The 15,758-nt window shown below is 46.3% G+C and overlaps 1 protein-coding gene across 1 annotated transcript in view; it reads right to left on the bottom strand.

The window, feature by feature from the left end:
• Window positions 1-15,758, bottom strand: part of EPHB1 (EPH receptor B1) — a 449,527-nt gene that overhangs the window by 122,438 nt on the left and 311,331 nt on the right. The window contains exon 5 of the mRNA XM_061167645.1: window positions 2,207-2,542. Coding sequence (XP_061023628.1) covers window positions 2,207-2,542 — 336 coding nt within the window. The remainder of the gene's footprint in view (window positions 1-2,206; window positions 2,543-15,758) is intronic.

Raw genomic sequence — 15,758 nt, 5'->3', positions numbered from 1 at the left:
ACATTCACATGTGGATTCACCAAAGCAGCACATTGTTCCTCGGTACATTGTTTCTTATCCAATGGAAAAGAAATCACTGGTTAACCTGATCTTTATTTTATAATAACCATATGCCATGAAGAAGAAGTTGCAGCTTTACCTCATCAATCATAAACTTTCTGACACCCTAATTCCAGAATTCTCAAAGAGAAGTCATTGCTTGGATGGTGACAGTGGGGCTAGGACTACAAAGTCAGGAAAAGTTAAGAACAAAGGGCCCATCAGAGGCGGAACAAAGGACATGAGAAATGCTTCTGGAAGGGCCAGTGGGTAAGGATAAAAATAAATATTTTGAACATTGGTGATGCAGGGTCCCTTGCAGGAGCCCTGGTCTCTCGGCCCCACACAGCCTGGGAAGGTGCAGATGGCAAGACAAGCAGATGGGCAGGTTCGGGAATAGCAGGGTAAGGGAAGGGAGGGGCAGAATCAAAGCAAACCAGTGTAAGTGGCAGGTTTGTTCACACATGCTTAGAGAGAGAAAAGACAGCCAAGCCCAGCGTAACATGACAGCCTGGCAGGATTATTATTCCCAGAAGCTGGGACACTAAAATATTTCAGCCAGTTTTCTGCCTTAAACTCTCCAAGGGAAATACTGCTAACAAAGGCTGCCCATGTTACGTGCTCATCATGATGCAGAAATTACCATTTCCTTCTCTTTGGGTAAGACAGGCTGTCACAACCTTTGTCTCCATGGCACTGGGGCTGTGGTCACCAGCTGGAGGCTTCCACACTTCCACTCTTATTTTCTCACTACACACGTATGCATGTAAACACGTGACCACACGCATACATACAAACACGCACACACGAACACACACATACTCTCAGCAATGACGCAGCCATCTGGACAGCCATGCTCTCTGATGACACCTTTTTTTCTTCTCTGTTCTGACAGCTTAAACCCAAGAATCATCTGCCATCAAAGATGCCTGGTATTAAAAGAGGCAGAACGAGTCTCAGGACTGGGGGAGGGAGCAATGAGGAGTAGGAAAGGATGGAGAAGGATAGAAGAGGTCAAGAATTGGGAGCTATGTGGAAGGAGAGAGAGCTCAGCTCCTGCTATTCAACTAACAAGCTGTCCTTTTAGAATTTGATGATTGAGAAAAATCCATAATTCCAAGATCATGGTCCACTGCCTATGATTCTCATCATTGTCTATAAGAGGTGATCTAAACATCCCCTTTGAAACTTCCCCCCAGGGGGGACACTGCTCATTTCTATTTCCTTTGGTATTTACTGCATGAATACAGCATACGATGCTTGGGATACACCACCTTGCAGCTCTGTACTTTGTGTCTATGCCCTGGAAATTTTTCAGTTAATGAGTTTCATGGGAGGAACAATGGTGTCCAAGTGTCATTGTATCCCTCACAGTGTCTAATCCACAGCTTGGCACACAGTAGATGCTGAATAACTGTCTCAATAATGAGGGAATAAATAAATAAATGAGTGAGTACATGAATGGACTGATTAAATGGATTTTAAAAAGGGATTGTTGCAAGAAACGTGAAATGTAATAAAAGGAAAAGGTCGGAAGAGCAAAAGACAAGGAAATAGAGAAGAGAAGAAAATGTGTTCTGAGCTATGCAGTACAAGGATGTACTGGCCATCAGGATCGATCTATTATAAACTGTCTGAAGTCTCTATAACAGCGTAGCACTCATCTGAGCAAGCTGTAAAGGAGAGTGCACTCTTGAATTGCATGGGTTTAATTGAAAAATAATCTATGAAAGCAATACTGACAAGATTTCTAGGAAGTTGCTTTCATTGGGTTTTCTAAGAAAGCAACACTGGTGTTCTCAAGATTGTACATTGCTTCTGCCCATCCACCCACCTACCCATCCATCCATCTGTCCATCTATCCTTCCAAGGATGTTCCTTGAGCCCTAGCTGAAGGTGCAGAGCACTGGGTCCTGCGCTGGCCTGAATATACATCTTTGCTTTTGTACCAGGCACAGGAAAATCCCTCAGAATCCAGTTCACTCTCAGAGGTGAAACCCTACCTCTCCATGGTCTTGAATGTTCATTGGCTGATACCTTCACTCCTGGGAGGAGGCCTGAGGACAGACTAACAGGTTGGGTGTGGCTGCAGCTTTGTTCCTGCACAGAGGTGGCAAAGTGTCAGCCCCACAGATGGAAAAAAGGAGCACAGACACCTCAGACTTACCAGCTTGGTTTGTGGTGATGTTGACAGAAACGTGCTGTGGGGGAAAGGGACTCTTGCTGGACACCCCATTGACAGCCTGGATGTCAAAGGTATACGGGGTATGGGCCCACAGGCTGCTGATGGAAACGCGGCACTCAGTCAGGCCCAGCTGCCTGGGCACGAACTCCACGTTGTCGTCACAGCGGGAGCAGCTCCGGCGGTCTGCCCGGCACTTCTTACAGATGATGTTGTAGGTCACGTCATCCCGTCCACCCGTCTCCCGAGGAGGGTGCCACTCCAGAATGATGGATGTCTCATTGACGATGGAGATGACATTGCGGGGACCTGATGGGACACCTGTAGGGAGACAAAGAAAGGCCCAGTGAGGTTGGGTGGAAGCTTGGCCAGCTTCTCTCCATCCCTCTTTGGTGTGATCCCACCCTCCTCACATACACACATCCCCTCTCCTCCCTCAACTCTAAACAACCATGTCCCAATCCTTTCTGAGAAAAAATGACAGATGGAGATGACAACCTGTTGCCAGCTCCCCTTTTAGTCATCCCAGTGAAGCTTTCCTTCTTTGAATCATGTCTGCCAAGGGAGAGGAGGATGGAGGTCTTGGATACAAGCCCTTTTGTTCTCAGGACTAAGCTGCATCTTCCAGGCAGCTTTAGCATCAGTGACATGTATGTATACTGGACTCTTATTGGATTCCATGTCTCTTCTTAACTTGTGTAGAACTCAAGGTTTGGAGGACAGGAGTGACCTCTCCTGGGACTCAACATATTCAGGCATCTTGCATACAGTCTCACACAACCTGGGATCTACGTGGTATGTGCACGGCAGTGGGAGTGTTTCTCTGCAGGATGGGCTTCCAGAACACCTGGAGAAATGAATATTCACATTGTGCAAGCATTGGTGCACAAAGCCATGTTGGGTAGGAGATTCACACAGCCACTATTTCTTACCCCACGATACAAGAAGAGCATAGGGGTCTGTCCCAAACACTCTGCTAGCTACCAGAGCTGGTCTTAAGCTGATATGGCACTCAAAATGTTGGTGGTCAGATCTATTCATGGAAAACAAGAGATCTGAACAGACCATCTCTCCTACAAACCAGTCAGGCTCACCGGGACTCAAGGAAGGCAGCCTCTTTTCTCCGGACAGTTCCATCCCTGGCTGCTGTTCACACCTCAGCCTTTGCTGAGATGCCTTGTTGCAAAACTCTAGAAAGGTTGGTCCCTAGAAAGAGGGCAGAATGCTGCTAAATTCATGGCTGCAGTCCCGAGCATTTTGAGATCCAGTTGAAGAATCTCCTGCCCAAGAACAGAATGGATCATAGCCTCCGGTTCCCAGGATGGGCTCTGCTTATCCTCAGTATCCACCTGATGGAAACAGACTCTGCCTGGAAGCCCCCCTTTTGAATGGAAGGCCTGCGGGAGCCACTGCTCTGGATAGTAATGCATTCAGAATTCACACACGTGACTGTCGCCAGCTGAACGGAGACATGTGTAAAGCGGTTCATGCTGGAGACAGGAATCAAATGCCAACACACAGAATGAGGGAATAACAACAAGGTCGGGGGGCACCAGGGAAGGATTCTGTGTTGAATCAGTCAACAGCAAGCAGAGAGAGCAGAAAGCAAATATTAAACTGGATTCTATTAAAACATGAAAGAAAATCAGTGCTGTACTATATAAAGCCTATTAGACCTGAGCTAAAGCATAGTTTTCATGCATGCTTGTAACAGGGCAGGATTCATGAAGCATTTTTACTGAGGTCTTGCAAACAGCATTCAAGAATTTCCCACCCATCTGACCAGGGATAAACATCCATCTCTTTTGAAATCAGTGCACAGCCTAGTAATGGGCAGGCAGTGGGGACTGCCCTAGGTGAACTTCTATTGGGCATGGCCAGCCTTGTCTCACACCACATTCATCATTAACGTGCATATTGGCCAGTGCCTGTCTTAGACATGTCTGTTTGCTCGGATGGAGGAGACTCAGACCACAAGCTCCCCATGGTGAACGCCATCACTGTCTGACCCATTGTCACAGCAGACCGCCTAGCCTCAGCCACAGGCCACTGTTTCTCATAGTCATAAGAATTACATACCAAGCACTTGTTCCACGCCAGGCATGGGGTAAATCCTTTAACCATATTATCTTGCTGCATCCTGTGGCATGCTCTGGTTGTCACTCGGAAAGCAGCCTTGGACAGAGGGGCAGAGACGGTACTGTTGGGGACAGTGACCATTTACCCCTCCCATCCATTGGAGACGCGCCCCCCCCCCCCAATTCCAGTTACCTCCTCTTGTCCTTGAACTTCAGCTTCATCCTCTCCCCTGACTCTACTCTCTCCACTTAAATTTGCATAAGTCATTGCCATTTAAAACCCAAACATGGTCACCTGGAATATCTTTTTCTATGTTGAATGTCCTCTCTTCACTCTCCAGCCAAGCTTCCCCAAAGTGGAGTCACACATCATACAGGCTATCCTCTCTCCCTGCTCAACCCCTGCAGTCTGGTTTCTCTCCCACTCCTCTATCATGCCTGCCTTTTTTTTTTTTTTGGTCAGGGGTAGATCCAACCAGTCCATCTTAGAGGAGATCAGTCCTGGGTCTTCATTGGAAGGAATGATGTTGAAGCTGAAATTCCAATACTTTGGCTACCTGATGCAAAAAACTGACTCACTGGAAAAGACCCTGATGCTGGGAAAGATTGAGGGCGACGACAGAAGATAAGATGGTTGGATGGCATCACTGACTCAATGGACATGGGTTTGGGTGGACTCCAGGAGTTGGTGATGGACAGGGAGGCCTGGCGTGCTGCGGTTCATGGGGTCGCAAAGAGTCGGACACGACTGAGCGACTGAACTGAACTGAAAGGGTAGTGTGGGGGGTTCCCTACTTGACAAATCCAGAGAATTTGGTCCTTACATTCCTAACATACTGTGTGGTCACTGGCCAGAACATGGGCACCCAACACACAGTTCGTCAGCGGCATCTCCTTTCCTCAAATCTTTTCCTTCCTCTGTATCTCTATCACCTCACAAAAATGGGTTCCACCAATTTTCCTGCCCTAAAGCAAAGCCTCTAATCATTTCTTCAACACCGCTTTCCATCTCTCCCGTCCATTCTCATCCACCAGGGTGTGAGTTTCAAAATGTACATGGGATCATACCATTCTCTGCTCAAATACCAGTTATTTAAAAGTTTGCCCTCCTTTCCATGTCCTTCAAGTTCTCATATGGACTTGCTGCTCTTGATTTCACCTCTGGGTCATATTGTGACCAACAGGAAGCTCCCGCCACATCCTCTGTGCACTGAACTCGCTTCACATCCCTAAGCCTCTGCACTGCATTTCTCTCCTTCGTCTGGAATTCTTTCCCTTCTGTCTACTTGAGGAACTCTGGCTCACCCTTCCAGATCCAGCACATTTCACTAGGAGACTTCCCTGATGCTCACAGCCATGCATCTCCCCTCTGGGCTTCCATAAGCCCATTTCTGGCTGTGTAACTCAGAACCGTATGGAGGTGAGAGTTGGAACATGAAGAAGGCTGAGTGCCGAAAAATTGATGCTTTTGAACTGTGGTGTTGGAGAAGACGCTTGAGAGTCCCTTGGACAGCGAGGGAATCAAACCAGTGAATTCTCAAGGAAATCAACCCTGACTATTCATTGGAAGAACTGATGCTGAAACTGAAGCTCCAATACTTCGGCCTGATGCAAACAGCCAGTTCACTGGAAAAGACCCTGATGCTGGGAAAGACTGAAGGCAAAAGGAGAAGAGGGAGGCAGAGAATGAGATGGTTGGATGGCATCACCAATTCAGTGGATGTGAACTTGGACAAATTCCAGGAGATGGTGAGATACAGGGAAGCCTGGCATGCTGCAGTCCGTGGAGTCAGACACGACTTAGCAACTGAACAAAAACAACTTAGAATCCACCATCACACTGCGATGGGCTCTTCCTCTGCATCCTCACTACACTATGGCCTCCTGGTGAGCAGGGGCTGGTAGCTGGCTTGTCTCCATGATTCCCATGTCCAGCACTCTGCCTGGAGGGGGGGGCATTCTACCAGTTTTCGACCTCTGGTCAGTGTGCAAGGCTGTAGGTCACACGTGTGCACATGTGTGGGGCTGGGGGAAGATGCAGGAGCAGTGAGGACCTGTTGTGCCCCTGAGTGGTAGAGTGAAGTGAAAGTCACTCAGTCGTGTCTGACTCTTTGTGATCTCATGGACTATACAGTCCTTGAATTCTCTAGGCCAGCATACTGGAGTGGGCAGCCTTTCCCTTCTCCAGGGGATCTTCCCGACCCAGGAATTGAACCAGGGTCTCCTGCATTGCAGGCAGATTCTTTACCAACTGAGCTATCAGGGAAGCCCAAGTGGTAGAGGGTTTGGCAAAACACAAGTGGCAGAAGAGAAGCTGAACCATCCCTGATCCATCTATGTCCCTGGGAGCTGAGGAGACCCACCCTGGTCGATATTTTTTCTATGTCTGTTCATTTGCTTCCCATTCAAGAAGAAAAGCAGTGGGTTTCCGTGAATGATGAATTTTTCATGTCTATTTAAAACAGCCTCCATATGAAGCAAGCACGTCTCATCCATGGTTGCGCTCCAGGGCACATGCATCTGTGGGCCATGAACGGGGGTCTCTGGGAGCCATGGTTGCTGAGTCCAGGGCTACATAAATCTGAATCCTTTCCTTCCAAGATCAGGAGCAGACTTTAATGGCCCTCCCTGGAGAGCAGACTCAGACAGCCAGGAGAACCTGAACACCTATCTTGTGATCTCAGAAGCCAGCATGGTGCCTGGGTTCACAACGTACCCTTGTGGAGGTGAGGTCTGGGCCACAAACAACTTCTAGAACCTCATTCACTATTTATTTGTTCACTCACTCACTCTTTAGATAAATACTCCTGCACTATTTTGGGCACTTGGGAGATAGGATAAAGCAAACCAGATGAGATTCTGCTCCCATGGAGTTTACATGGCAGGGAGGGTGGGGAAGTGACAGAAAAGAATAGAGAAATAAAGAGATAAAGGAGATGAATAACAGATAACAATAAGTGCCAGGAAATAAAGCTGCCCCTAGGCTCAGATTGCCTCCCTGCAATGCTTAGCTCCTGACCCTTTTCTTTTGAGGTCCCTTCCAGGACAGGCAAGCCAGGTCCAGTATCTGGGCAGCTAAAACTTTGATGGTTCCCAAGTCCTGCATGGTCCTGATGACAAGGACGCATTTTTCCAAGTAGCCAGCTTGGGCCCTCCTGTGTCTTGACAGAGTGTGACCACAACAGAGTTGGCCTCCAAACAAATCTTCCTAAAGGAAGTGTCAGGGCTACTTCCTACTCATCTAGGCTGTAGCCCCATGTTTGGGGTCCTCCCCCTGCAGAGAGAATTTGTCTAGCACCAGGTCCCCAGCAACATCCTTAGCAAGGAGGTCAACTGAGACCAGTAAAAAAAAAAAAAAAAAAAGAAGAAGAAAGAAAACCACCTTTAAAAGGGGGAATGGAGAGGGAACCAGAGAGAGAAGAAAATTTGCTTTATCCGTCCTCAGAAGCCCTCAGGAAGTGTGCTGGCAGGGCTCAGAGCCAGGGTCTCCTTGTCTAAGCTCCCTGCTCTCTCGTCCGCGTCCTCGTTTTTCTTAATTACATACAGACAGGCTTTTTGAAGCCTCTCTGATCTGTTGCCACGGTTACTACTGATGAAAGCTTCCTGCTAAAAGGGCTAGGAAAACTCAGTCCTTTTAAAGGATGGGAAAACTGCTGAGCTGTGATTCTCTGGGTGGGAGGAACATGGTGGATTCTGGACTATGGGGATGGGTCTCCAGGGTCTTCCAGGATGTGCCTGAGAGGTTAGCTCAGCCCACATGAAGCATGGATGGCACTGGGAATTCAGAAAGTTAGGCAGAATTTATCCTTCTAGAGCCATGAGCTACCCCAAGTGTTGTCACACTGAGATGGAATCTCCTGCTTCTTAATGTGTTTTGGGCCAGATGAATTTTTTTTTTTAAAAGAATTGAGAGACAGAGTGGGTGGGAAAGAGTCTGTGAGTTTATTTGTATAAAGCTGGAAATAAGAGCACTCTTGAATAATCAGAGGGGAAATAAGCTTAAGACAGGTAAGCCTCAAAAGCCAATTTTATCAGGAATCTTAAAAAAGCCAACATCCTAGTTTCAGAATTTAGACGTGAATTTCTGGCTGGTTCAAAGTACAGAGCAGGCAATGTCCAGCTAACTGTGCATTGCTGTTGCCAGGGTCTGTGTCCTTGTATCCCTCAGCATGGAGAGCAGGTGAAGATGAGAACCATAGGAAGGTGATATACTCCTGGGAGCCCCTTTGTGCAGGCTGGAATTGAACTCCTCTGCCTAAGGCCAGGTCCTCCCTTGTTTGTGAATGACCCCTTGAAGAATCTGATGAAAGTAACAAAGCTTTTCCTGAGAAAAATGAACATGTACTTGAACATATATGCGTGTTTTCAGAGACTCAGGGATCTCTGAAAACAACCAACAAACCTCTTAAATGTTTGCAGCAACAAAATTTAAAAAAATATTCTCTTGTTGGCAAAGCTTAGGAATGTGAACTTCTAAGCCTTAATTTTCTACCCCCATGCCCAGACCTGTGTGGAGAGCCCATAAAGATATAGAGGTTACAGGCTATAATGTTGGTAAACCCATATGTTTATTAATGAGACAAGATCCATTACCTATGGAGTATTGGGAATTGTGGACACATTTAGCTAAGGATCAGAGCAAGTGATCCAGACACAAAGAGTTACAGACAGATATTTGAGGAATGGTAGTAAGATCAATGAAGGACAAAATTTTTCGAGATGGTGTCTAGGCATCTTGCCCACAAGATTGGAGCTGTACTTGAGGAGAGGCACCTTGAAAGCTATTTGCTCTAATCTATGCCCTCTTGGCCACCTAACCCTTCTTGCAAGTACCCCCTAGGCAGAGGCCTAGTCTTGGGTATGGGGCTGCGTCTCCAGCATGGTTCCACACTTTCTGTCTTTTGGGCTTAAAATCTCTGTGTGCACTTATACATCTGCTTCCTGGGCTCCCAAAAGGCAGTCTGACTTTGGCACAGTATCTGGTCTTGCTTGTTCTCCTTCCCCCCTGTGGACAGGGAAATCCCTCTTTTATACTTTTAGAGCAAACTGTGTCCTCTACTCAATATTCTCTTAGGAAAAAGGGTTGAAATAGGGTCTGTGAATGAGCCAGAAAGGAGATGGGATACTCAAGACTCTGGGATGCAGAGGTAGTGTTCTCATGGCTAAGAAGAGTCAAGATTGTAGTTTGGAAAACTAACTGCATATTTTAATGTGAGTTGAGGGTTAAGAAGGGATAGAAAGGGAGATCAGAAAATAACATCATAGACAGAGGTGGCAGAAAAAAAAAGTGAGGGGCCAGGAAGACATGTGAGGAGCAGGACCAAATGGGTTATCAAAAATGATAGTACTATCAGGACATCTCTACTCATGGCCCACTGTGACATACCTACTTTAAGAAATTGTGTCTGGGTGATTAGAAGGCTTCCTAGAGAAGAATAAAGGTCTTTGAGATTTTATGGAGAAACAGAAGTCAAGGAGAAAAAGCAGACATGGAATTGGGAGCTGTGGAGATCTAAAGAGGCCTTATATCAAAGCAAAACATGCAGGACTCTAAGTTAGGCTGGTGGTTATGCCTTTGTCCTCAGTACAGAACATAGGGCTAAAAGCAGAATGGGCTGGAGTGTAACATAAGCCAAAAAAGGGAAAGTTTGCAACTGTCAGAAAGGTAGTAGAGTTACCAAGTAAACATGAGGTCAGCCTCATGTTCAGTTTTGGCTCCTTCTTTGGGTAACTTGTTATTTGGAAACATTGTCAAAACAAAAAGCCCTCTATATTCTCTCTGGCTGCCATGTGTAGCTTTGGCATCCTTCAGCCAAAGTTCAGCTCTCAGTCTCTCTCTTGCACTTCTCTTTTCCTCCTGAGGCACCAGTTCCTCTTCCACCATTCCTTCACTTAGGTGTAGCTTTCCTGGGGAAGACTAGACAAGAATGACCACTATGCTAGAGGAAAGGGTTGTGATGCAGTGGACCATGCTGGTTCAGCACCTTGGAGAGGGGCATGAGTCAACTTGCTCTCACTCCTTTCACTGGGATTCCCTGGATAGCAGTAGGCAGTTTCTAAAGATCCTCTCTCAGGTACCAATAACACCACAATAACAGGAGTCTATGACAGCAGGGGTTGGAAGGTCTTGTCTTTGGACGTGGGATGGGTATATTACTATTTGAGGCCATATCAGGGGACCGAGAGTAAGCTATCAGCAATCTGATGAAAAGCAGTGGCATCAGTGGACAGACTGCTGAGGCATACTCCATTCAATAAAGAAGCTAAGAGGGGCTTAGGATCTTTGGAAAAAGCAGACCAAGTGTTGGCTATAATTCATGAGTGACAAAGACTAGACAATTGGAACACTGTTTTGCTCAAGGTGAAGATGGTAATATCTCAAATCCTAAAGTGGCTTTTCCTCAAAGGAAGTTAGTTGTGCTGGGGGCTTGAGGCACAGAACTGGAAAGCTGAGTCAGATCTGTCTCTTTGCAAGCTTAGGTACACTGGTTACTCCCCTAAGAATGTAGGCTGTCTCTCCTGAGGCAAAGAGGAGAGGACATTGAAACCTGGAACAATCATGTTGCTTTACTTTTCCTAATTGCCCCAGGGGCAATTTTATATCACTTTGAATGAGTTTAAACTAGACCCCAGGGACATGCCTTCCTGTGAACAGACACCTATGCCATCTGCAAGGACATCAGAAGGACAAGGCTTTGATTTGGTTACATGTGTTTGTTTCATACCACTGAGTAAGTGATTAATTTTGGTAGTTCATCTAGAAGATTTCTACAAGGATCATCTGAAAGATCAGAGAGATGGCTGTGGTTTCCATTTTAATAGAGTTCTGCATGGAGTTGTGAATTTCATATCAACAATAAACCCTACATGCAAAGTACTATCATAGGCATTTTGGTACATAAGTTAATGAAGCCTCATTTTCCCAACATCCCATGAGGTAGGAACTATTATCCCCATTTTACGTATAAGGGAACTGTAGCTCAGAGACATTAAATAACTTGCCTAAATTATGTGGCGGGTGAGTGCTGGAAGCAAGACTTGAGTACAAGTCTGGATGTTCCCAAAGCTCATCCTTAACAACTCTTCCCCCCAGGGTGGAGGCACCTAAAAGTGCAAGGTGCAGGTGTGATGCAAATACAGCCAGATGCTGGGGGTAGGGGTAGGAGGAGGCTTCATGACTCCTCTCATGAAGGCAGGAAGCTCTTGTTTCTGAACCATTTTAGTAGCTTCCCTGTAGAAACAGAGCAACCGTGGTTCCAGGGCTGCGCTGAGCATGTCTGCATGTGTTGCTCATTAGGGTCTTGGAAACACTGGGCCTGGGCTCAGGCAATTCCCCTAATCATAACAGTTAGTAATAAGAAGAAACGACTAGTCAAAACAAGGAGGGACCCTGCTGAGAGGGATTTCAGGAGCATTAAAGAACCCAGTGTTACACATTTCTCCAAACACCAATGTTTGCAGAAAGTATTTCTTATTTCACCGGCTTCGATGGAGCTAATTGTGTGGGAGAGAGGGGGTGGATTCACTTTCTGGGAAAAGAGCCCCCTCTCCCTGGCCCAAATTGAAGCCTGAGCATCTAGGTTTCCCCAGGGCTGCAGGAGCCCTTGGAGGATGGCTGAGGCCCCTGCCTTCGTGAGGCAGTGCATCCCAGCAGGAATGGCTTACAACCATCTGTGTCACTGCCTGTGGGGATAGGAGGCTGAATCTTCTATTTGTGGCCCCAAGTGAGGCCAGAGAGAGGGAAACTTAGATAGGATGCCCCCCGCAGATTCCCTGGGGACACTTCAATCAAGGAGAGATAGTGGTTATGTCATCTTATAGACCTGGTCTTCAAGACCTCCTTCCTGGCCCTGAAATAAGGCCTCAGGGCTTTCTGAAATGGTGAAAGGTGCACTGGAAAATTGGAGAGCCAGCTTTGTGACTTTGGGTAGGTCACTTGCATACTCTGAGCCTAATCTTTCACTCTTGGCTGATCCATCCATGTTCCTGAGACTCTACATTGCACTAAGACCCATACACAAGATTATGGTATGAAAAGTTCCCTGGTGTCTACCTGGAGGAGCTCCAAGTGTGCAGGGAAGGCAGGCACCTGCACGGCAGTCACACAAACCACTGACTGACAAGGCTGGTGGACACACGCCCCCTGGGCCTGGAGACGGACGCACGTTGTGCTGCAAGGGGACAAGCAGGGTCCCTGCTCTCTCCTCACTGACGAGGAACTCGAACAGCTGCATATACGTTGAAGCTGTCAGTGTATCTTGGTGTGTTCCACATGCACTAAAGACTATCTGGTAGTTACCCAGAAATCCCTGTCCATCCATCCACCTTCCAGCAGAGAAACAGTGACCACATACACACCTGTGCAGTGAATAGAAGACACTGTCTGGGACATTTGACATGAAGGCCCTCTGAAGACATCTTCCTGCTTATGACTTCTGAGGCCCCAGACAGACTTCCTCTATGGAATTTACCAGGTTTAAAACTAAATATGCAAAAAACTAAGATTATGGCATCTGGTCCCATCACTTCATGGCAAATTGGTGGGGGAAGAACAGAAACAGTGACTGATTTTATTTTCTTGGGCTCCAAAATCGCTGCATGGTGACTGCAGCCATTAAATTAATTTCCTTGGAAGGAAAGTTATGACAAATTTAGATAACATATAAAAAGCAGAGATATCACTCTGCCAACAATGGCCCATATAGTTAAGGCTATGGTTATTCCAGTAGTGAAAGTTATTCCAGATGTGAGTGTTGAACCATTAAGAAGGCTGAGCACTGAAGAATTGATGCTTTCAAATTGTGTTGGAGAAGACTCTTGAGAGTCCTTTGGATAGCAAGGAGATCAAATCAGTCAATCCTAAAGGAAATCAACCCTGAATATTCACTGGAAGGACTGATGCTGAAGCTTAAGCTCCAATACTTTGGCCACCTGATGCACAGAGCTGGCTTACTGGAAAAGACCCTGATGCTGGGAAAGAGGAGGGCAAGAGGAGGGGCAAGAGGAGAAGGGGACATGACAGACAATGAGATGGTTGGATGTCATCACTGACTCAGTGGACATGAGTTTGAGAAAACTCCAGGAGACAGTGAAGGACAGGGAAGCCTGGCATGCTGCAGTTCCTGGGGTGGCATGATTTAGCGACTGAACCACAAAGCTTGTCTACAGGACTCCTACCCAGGTTAGGGAAGGCTGGACACTCCTAGACCCTGCTCATGGCATCTCTGACTCAAGTATCCCCAAATGGTCCCCACAGATCTTCCTCCTGAAAGATCCATACACTAGGCCAGATCCTGCCAGGCATGCTCCAAGGTGTTTGCTGTCACCAGAGGCAACAGTCTAAGCCAGAGTCTTCTTGAAGTCAAAAGACTTTGGGACATACTTCAGTCTTTGGCACAACAGAAAGATAGACCCTACTTTGGCAGAGCCTCCCACAGAGCAACATGTTTTAGAACATCATTTCTAATTGATACCAACTCAGGCCCTGAACCACCCCAAACCACTTATTTGATTTAGCATGTCCTGACTCAGCCCAGAGCTTGGTAATTGCCCCCCATGCTTGTGCAAGTGTGGAGGCTGAGATCAGGAAAGAAATCCAGAATAAGAAAATGGATGCTATGGGTCTTGAGATACAGTTGGTAGCCACTGGGCCAAGGTCTGTCAAGGATGAGGGTCACGCACATAATGGAAACCTTATAGGTAAAGCACCTCAGCTCCCTCAAACTCCTTGTAGGTCACAGCCTTCTGTGAACTCTCAAATACTAGGTACTAAATGGAGAAGGGCATGGATTTTCCAAGGTAGTTTTTAAAATACTATATCCATCTGGGCCAGACTGGACAAGCCCCTGCTGCATGTGGGGAGCTGGAGAGGGAGGCAGTAGCTGGGATGAGGTCTCAAGACTACTGCATGATTAGCAGTCATCTCTCCTCACCATCCCCAGAGAGAGGGTGGTGCCCATGAAGGAGTCTTGCATCTCCACAGTTCTTCACAAATGACCAAAAGCCCCTTCACTGTGTGACAGAATTTTTCCAGTTGTCATAATTCTTTATCATTTTTAGAGACTGTGCAACAGAAAGGCATCAGAACAATAGCTGGGAAGAGACTATGGGTTACATAGTAATGGGTTATTCATTTAGTTTTCTCTAGGAAAACACAGAAGATAAAGAAGAGTTTTCAAAACAAACTTCAGATTTGCTATCATCCCCCTGGGGCTTCCTAGATGGCACAGTGGTAAAGAATCCTAGCTTGCTCTCTCCCCTTTTGATTTCCCCTCTTCTCCTGGTCACCTCTATCTCGTTCCTCCCTCTTCTCTTCTCCATGTAACTCTGTGTACCTCTCCAGGTGTCCCTCACTGTGGAGAAACTTTTCATCATTAACCTAGATGTTTTTATCATCAGTGCTGTATAGATGGAGAAGTCTTGAGGCTGTGAGAATAAAACTGAAAACCAGAGGCAAAAGGCTTAAACCCAAATCCTGAGAACACCAGAGAGCTCCTGAATCCAGGGAACATTAATCTATAGGAGTTCATCAAATGTCTCCATACCTACACTGAAACCAAGCACCACCCAAGGGCCAACCAGCTCCAGAGCAAGACATACCACGCAAATTCTCCAGCAACACAAGAACATAAACCTGAGCCTCATAATCAGGCTGACCAAAGTTACACCAAACCCACTGAGATCTCAAAACTCATTACTGGACACTTCATTGCACTCCAGAGAGAAGAAATCCAACTCCACCCACCAGAACACTGACACAAGCTTCCCTAACCAGGAAACCTTGACAAGCCACTCGTCCAACCCCACCCACATTGAGGAACCTCCACAATAAAGAGGAACCACAAACTGCCAGAATACGGAAAGGCCACCCCAAACACAGCAACATAAACAAGATGAAAAGGCAGAGAAATAGCCAGCAGGTAAAGGAACAGGATAAACGCCCACCAAACCAAACAAGAGAGGAGGAGATAGGGAATCTACCTGAAAAAGAATTCAGAATAATGATAGTGAAAATGATTCAAAATCTTGAAAACAAAATGGAGTTAAAGATAAACAGCCTGGAGACAAGGATCGAGAAGATCCAAGAAAGGTTTAACAAGGACTTAGAAGAAATAAAAAAGAGTCAATATACAATGAATAATGCAATAAATGAGATCAAAAACACTCTGGAGGGAACCAACAGTAGAATAACTGAGGCAGAAGATAGGATAAATGAGGTGGAAGATAGAATGGTAGAAATAAATGAAACAGAGAGGAAAAAAAAAAGTTAAAAGAAATGAGGACAAACTCAGGGACCTCTGGGGCAATGTTAAACGCCCCAACATTCGAATCATAGGAGTCCCAGAAGAAGAAGACAAAAAGAAAGGCCATGAGAAAATACTCGAGGAGATAATAGTTGAAAACTTCCCTAAAATGGGAAAGGAAATAGCCACCCAAGTCCAAGAAACCCAGAGAGTCCC

This window comes from Dama dama, chromosome 19 (assembly GCF_033118175.1).
Source record: "Dama dama isolate Ldn47 chromosome 19, ASM3311817v1, whole genome shotgun sequence".
In the NCBI taxonomy this organism is placed as follows: domain Eukaryota; kingdom Metazoa; phylum Chordata; class Mammalia; order Artiodactyla; family Cervidae; genus Dama; species Dama dama.
Note: the sequence above shows the minus strand (reverse complement) of the source record. Positions and strands in the feature narration are given on the sequence as shown.